At 40.9% G+C, this 7,500-nt stretch overlaps 1 protein-coding gene across 1 annotated transcript in view; it reads left to right on the forward strand.

Moving 5' to 3' along the window:
- Positions 1-7,500, forward strand: part of LOC139745763 (uncharacterized) — a 962,044-nt gene that overhangs the window by 315,592 nt on the left and 638,952 nt on the right. The window contains 1 exon segment of the mRNA XM_071656293.1: positions 3,375-3,444. Coding sequence (XP_071512394.1) covers positions 3,375-3,444 — 70 coding nt within the window.

Consider the following 7,500-nt stretch of genomic DNA (forward strand, 5'->3'; position numbering starts at 1 on the left):
GGTAAGGATGGGCAAGGCTTAGGTAAACTTGAGGGTAAAGGTGAACTATTATATGGGATTGTAATTGGATGTAATTGGGAGTGAGGGGAAACCAAAAATAGGGGGGAAAATTGGGGTGGGGGGAAAGAGCTATTGTGATAGAATAGGTTTGTACTTGGATGGAAGGATGAGGGGGGGAGTGAGTGGGTTAGGTGGGTTGGGGTGGGTGGTAATGTGAGGGGAAGGAGGAGGGGGAGTGGGTTAAATGGGTGGGGGGTGGGTGGTAATGTGAGGGGAAGAAGGAGGGGAGGAGTGGGTTAGGTGGGTGGGGGTGGGTGGTAATGTGAGGGGAAGCAGGAGGGGGTAGTGAGTGGGTTAGGTGGGTGGGGGGTGGGTGGTAATGTGAGGGGAAGGAGGAGGGGGAGTGAGTGGGTTAAATGGGTGGGGGGTGGGTGGTAATGTGAGGGGAAGGAGGAGGGGGAGTGAGTGGGTTAGGTGGGTGGGGTGGGTGGTAATGTGAGGGGAAGGAGGAAGGGGGGTAGTGAGTGGGAGGGGGGGGGAGGGTGGGGGAGACCTGAGGTTGTAGCCAGGGGAGGGGGGGGGAGGGGGAGGGGGGTGTAGGTGAGATTGGACCAGGATTGGACCAATCACCTGAGGTAGACCTTAAGAGGCGAAAAGGGTCATGTTGGCCAGGGGGGGGGGTGAGTCCTCACTTGTCTACTCGACCAGTTCCACTTGAAACCGTCTCGCCCATTGGACGTGGACTACTTCCTGGGCGCTGCGATGGCACGAATGTGTGGATGACTTCATGTATCTGCGTAGCCACACGTTTTAGACCTTGTGTATTAACCACACAACCATTAGACAACCACACAATCATTGAACAACCACACAACCATTAAACAACCACACAACCATTAAACAACCACACAATCATTGAACAACCACACAACCATTAAACAACCACACAACCATTGAACAACCACACAACCATTAAACAACCACACAACCATTAAACAACCACACAACCATTAAACAACCACGGCTCGTTGTCGGCGTCTTGGTTCATCCACTTGTCTGTGGTCATCCATTTCTCTGGCTCGTGTGGTCATCCACCAACACCCCAGTGCCGTCCCTCTGTCCTCATCCATCCATCCACTCACCTCTGTACTCACTCATCCACCCGTTTTACCTGTGCACTGATTCATCCACCCAACACTCCGTTTTCTCCACCACCTTACTAGTTGTCCCCCTCTCTTCATCCACTTATCCACATCCAATCATCCACATCCTCACTAATACATCCAGTCATCCACATTTCCACGTGCTAATCCACCTCCCGCGAGAGCCCCGCCCACCGTCGCTGTGGGCGTGGTTGAGGGCGTGGTTCTCTGTATGGTGGAAGTACCAGTAATGGGCCATTAAGATGATGCTAATGTGGTAAATTGTGGATGTAACGTTACGTTATTCATACTTAGATAACGAAATGATAATAATAATAATAATAATAATAATAATGATAATAATAATAATAATAGTGATAATAATAGTGATAATAATAGTGATAATAATATGATAATAATGATAATAATAATAATAATAATAATAATAATTAATAATGATAATAATAACGATAATAATAATGATAATAATAAAAGTAATAATAATAATACATCTACCATTAATAATAATAATAATAATAATAATAATAATAAAAGTAATAATAATAATACATCTACCATTAATAATAATAATAATAATAATAATAATAATAATAATAAAAGTAATAATAATAATACATCTACCATTAATAATAATAATAATAATAATAATAATAATAATAATAATAATAATGATACATCTACCACTAATGATAATAATAATAATAATAATAATAATACGTAAAAAAAATAATTGTTACGTAATTTTTTTTATTTTTACGTAAAATAAAGTAATTTTTCTTGATGGCCGTAGATAATGTAATCCTTTTTTTTTTCTCTTCTTAATCACCTTTTAAGAGATGATCGACCTCGCCCTTGTGACCAGGCATCCTGTACATTAGTGGAGCTGTTTACAAGGTCAGGTCAGGTCACGCTAGTCTTGTGTCGTCACGAATTATGTCATTACGTTTAATGGTGGGGGTCGTTAGGGGTCGTTAACCCCCTGCACGGCACTGTGGAAAGAGGGGAGGGGGGATGCCCACTATTCCTCCCCCCCCCCACAGTGAGTACGACGGTACGACCCCTCGGTACGACCCCTCGGTACGACCTTTCAGTACGACCCCTTGGTACGACCCCTTGATACGACCCCTCGGTACGACCCCTCGGTACGACCTTTCAGTACGACCCCTCGGTACGACCTTTCGGTACGACCCCTTGGTACGACCTTTCAGTACGATCTTTCAGTACGACCCATATGTACGACCTCTCGGTACGACTCCTCGGTACGACCACTCCGTACGACTTTACGACAACGACGTACGACCTTTAAGCATGACTTTGCGACAGCTGAGTACGACGTTGTGTGTGTGTGTGTGTGTGTGTGTGTGTGTGTGAACTTTATTGTATTATACAGTATATTGTAGTATACCAGGTATGAAGTATACTCGGTATAAAGTATTTAGAAGTATACTAGGTAAACACTGTATTGTGGTATACAAGATATAAATTATACTGTAGTATACAATATATATAGACTATACTGTAGTATATAATATATAAACTATACTGTAGTATACAATATGTAAACTGTATTGGAGTATACTATAGTGTGATATACTAGATATAACCTACATTTATAGTATACATGTTATACCTATATGGGCAATATATCATCCAATTATCATATTATCGTATTATCAGTTATCATTTGATATTCATCATTATCAGTTATCAGTATCATTCATAATTATCAATTATAATTATTAGCATTGATTATCAATTATCATTATCAGTTATCATTTATCAGTATGTTATCATTTATCATTATCATTATCAGTTATCATCAGTTATCAGTTATTATTTATCATCAGTTATCAGTTATTATTTATCATCAGTTATCAGTTGTCATTTAATATTTGTCAGTTATCATTATCAGTTATCATTTATCATTCATCAGTTATTTATCATTATCAGTTATCAGCATCATTTATCAGTTATCAGTTATCATTATCAGTTATCAGTTGTCATTATCAGTTATCAGTTGTCATTATCAGTTGTCATTATCAGTTATCATTATCAGTTATCATTATCAGTTATCGTTATTATCAGTTATTATCAGTTATCAGTTATCATTTAATATTTATCAGTTGTCAGTTATCATTTATCATTATCATTTATCATTATCAGTTATCATTATCAGTTATCAGTTATCATTCCTTTTTATCTTCTTTTCAGAGAGGATTCTTCCCTCAAAAGGACGCGGGAATATCACATGAGGGCCTTCATCCGGGATCACAAGGCCATGGTGAGTGAGGTCATTAGGTAGTTGGGTAGTTAAGTCAGTTTTAATGTCTCCACTGTGGCCATTGGCCCTGAACCACCCACGCCTTCCCCCATCATTGTCCAGACTTGTTAACAATGGCATGTCTGGGCCATGTTGAGTGAGGTCATTAGGTAGTTGGGTAGTTAAGTCAGTTTAATGGCTCCAGTATGCCGGTCTCCACTGTGGCCATTGGCCCTGAACCACCCCCCCCCCCCCATGATTGTCCATACTTGTTAACAATGGCTGGTCTGTGGTGGTGGTTTGAGGTCGTCCCCTGTCACCGTAACAGGTATGGTACGTGGTGATGGGTAGTTTGTGAGGTTACAGTGATGGGATGATCTTTCTCTTATATATACTTCAGTCACCAACTGAAGTATGTGTTGAGGCCATTTAATATACCTTATAAATGGCATGATCTGAAGTATATGGTGAAGCCATTTAATATATACCTTCTGAATGGCTTGATCTGAAGTATATGGTGAAGCCATTTAATATATACCTTCTGAATGGCTTGATCTGAAGTATATGGTGAAGCCATTTAATATATACCTTCTGAATGGCATGATCTGAAGTATATGGTGAAGCCATTTAATATATACCTTCTGAATGGCATGATCTGAAGTATATGGTGAAGCCATTTAATATATACCTTCTGAATGGCTTGATCTGAAGTATATGGTGAAGCCATTTAGTATATACCTTCTGAATGGCTTGATCTGAAGTATATGGTGAACCCATTTAATATATACCTTCTGAATGGCTTGATCTGAAGTATATGGTGAAAGCCATTTAATATACCTTATAAATGGCTTGATCTGAAGTATATGGTGAAGCCATTTAATATATACCTTCTGAATGGCTTGATCTGAAGTATATGGTGAAGCCATTTAATATATACCTTCTGAATGGCTTGATCTGAAGTATATGGTGAAGCCATTTAGTATATACCTTCTGAATGGCTTGATCTGAAGTATATGGTGAAGCCATTTAATATATAACTTATAAATGGCTTAACCTGAAGTATCTGGTGAAGCCATTTAATATAAAACTTATAAATGGCTTGACCTGAAGTATCTGGTGAAGCCATTTAATATATTACTTATAAATGGCTTGACCTGAAGTATATGGTGAAGGCCATTTAATAGACCTTATCAATGGCTTGAAATGAAGTTTCTAGTTAGGCCATTTGATATAAATGGCTTGAACCGAAGTATCTGGTGAGGCCATTTAATGAAAATGGCTTGGAAGATATGATGACATAGCTTGTACTTGATAATTGTATGCATAGTTTTCAAGAAACTGGTGTCTGCTCGAGAAATTAATAGCGCTAAAAAATGATATGGGAAACGTGGAGGGGTTTGGGCCAGGGTTCACTAATAATGCCATGCAGTCCATGCGTTTTTGGCGTTTTTTTTTTTTTTAAATAGACGGGGCAGAACGTGAGCTGAGAGAAAATGGGAAGTGGGGGAGGAATGTGTGTGGGTGTGGGTGTGTGGGGTGCCTGCAGTTCAATTATATTGGGGGGAGGTGGGGGGGTGTGGTGGGGGGGGGAGCACAGGGAATGGGGGTTTTAGGAGGCTCCCCTCTTCTCCCACCCCTCCCCTCTCTTCCCCTCTCTTCCCCTACCCGCCCTCTTGTATACAAATTTTGTATTATTTCGAATGGTAATGTTTGGCGAATGGAATGGGTGGTGATGGGAGGGGAAGGGGGGGAAAGGGGTAGGAATGGGGGGGGCAAAGCAAAAAAAAAAAGGAAATAAATTTCAGGAGTTCAAGGAACAAAAATTGAAAGTTTTATTTTGTGAGAGAGAGAGAGAGAGAGAGAGAGAGAGAGAGAGAGAGAGAGAGAGAGAGAGAGAGAGAACCCTCCCCTTCCCCCCCCAAGGGAACCACTCAGTTAACATTACTGCTATTATTTATTCACCATCTCACCCATCACCACTACCCCTTCCCCTCCCCCTCCCCCATCGCCACTTTCCATTTTCTGTGGAACATCATTTTGTTTTTTTTCCCCCTCCCCCTTAAACCCCCACCTCCATCCCACATCCCTTTTACCTAACCACTCGTTAAAGAGAGAGAGAGAGAGAGAGAGAGAGAGAGAGAGAGAGAGAGAGAGAGAGAGAGAGAGAGCTCATTCCGTAGTCTTCCATTACCGACACACGCAATACGTTTTCTATACCACTGACCGACCGCCTCTGGTATACGCCTTTTTTTTTTTTTTTTTTTTTTTTTTTTTTTTTTTCCCCTGCAGGCACATGAGATGTATTATTATTATTTGACTACAGCTGTTGGTTTATTCATAACAACTGCTCAAATAACGTTATTATACAGGTGAAGGATAGAAATAGAAATTGATTTTGAATTTGAAGGTCCTTTGCTGTATATATATATATATATATATATATATATATATATATATATATATATATATATATAAAGTTAAGAGTAAATGTGAATAAGAGCAAGGTTATTAGGTACAGTAGGGTTGAGGGTCAAGTCAATTGGGAGGTGAGTTTGAATGGAGAAAAACTGGAGGAAGTGAAGTGTTTTAGATATCTGGGAGTGGATCTGGCAGCGGATGGAACCATGGAAGCGGAAGTGGATCATAGGGTGGGGGAGGGGGCGAAAATTTTGGGAGCCTTGAAAAATGTGTGGAAGTCGAGAACATTATCTCGGAAAGCAAAAATGGGTATGTTTGAAGGAATAGTGGTTCCAACAATGTTGTATGGTTGCGAGGCGTGGGCTATGGATAGAGTTGTGCGCAGGAGGATGGATGTGCTGGAAATGAGATGTTTGATGACAATGTGTGGTGTGAGGTGGTTTGATCGAGTAAGTAACGTAAGGGTAAGAGAGATGTGTGGAAATAAAAAGAGCGTGGTTGAGAGAGCAGAAGAGGGTGTTTCGAAATGGTTTGGGCACATGGAGAGAATGAGTGAGGAAAGATTGACCAAGAGGATATATGTGTCGGAGGTGGAGGGAACGAGGAGAAGAGGGAGACCAAATTGGAGGTGGAAAGATGGAGTGAAAAAGATTTTGTGTGATCGGGGCCTGAACATGCAGGAGGGTGAAAGGAGGGCAAGGAATAGAGTGAATTGGAGCGATGTGGTATACAGGGTTTGACGTGCTGTCAGTGGATTGAATCAAGGCATGTGAAGCGTCTGGGGTAAACCATGGAAAGCTGTGTAGGTATGTATATTTGCGTGTGTGGACGTGTGTATGTACATGTGTATGGGGGGGGGGGGGTTGGGCCATTTCTTTCGTCTGTTTCCTTGCGCTACCTCGCAAACGCGGGAGACAGCGACAAAGTATAAAAAAAAAAAAAAAGAAAATATATATATATATATATATATATATTCCTATGAGTCCACGAGTAGTTAACTGTTATATTTCTCTCTTGTGTCTTCCCTGATGATGTGATTATTACACGAAAGTGCACTTGGGAACTTTTCGTGTTTCATTTTCCCCCGTGGACTCATAGGAATATCTTGATCACGCGCCAAATTGTGATCCTTTCCAACATATATATATATATATATATATATATATATATATATATATATATATATATATATATATATATATCTTGATTCTAACTCTTGAACACGTGGTTAATATAGCCACGTGTGGTGTAATCAAATCTCGCTGTTATTGAAATAGATTTAGAAAGAGCATATTTTCTATAAGCCTTGTTGTTATTGTGAAGTTGTAAATGTTTTCTACAACACACCCTAAGGGTGGCTGTACGACCCCTGGGAGCTGTACGACCCCTTAGAACGACTTGACGACCCTTGTGTGTGTGTGTGTATGATGACCTTAAAGGTGGGTCAGGTCAAATGCCATGGCTGTCGGACCACGAGGGGGGGGGGTCGTACCGTCGTGGTTGAGGGTCGTGTGGTCGTGCTTAAGGGTCGTACCTTTGTGTTCAAGGGTCGGATGGTCGTTCAAGCCTCGTGTGTACCGTCAGTGCTCAAGGGTCGTGTGTACCGTCTCAGTGCTCAAGGGTCGTGTGTACCGTCTCAGTGGTCAAGGGTCGTGTGTA

This window comes from Panulirus ornatus, chromosome 62, assembly GCF_036320965.1.
Source record: "Panulirus ornatus isolate Po-2019 chromosome 62, ASM3632096v1, whole genome shotgun sequence".
Taxonomy (NCBI): domain Eukaryota; kingdom Metazoa; phylum Arthropoda; class Malacostraca; order Decapoda; family Palinuridae; genus Panulirus; species Panulirus ornatus.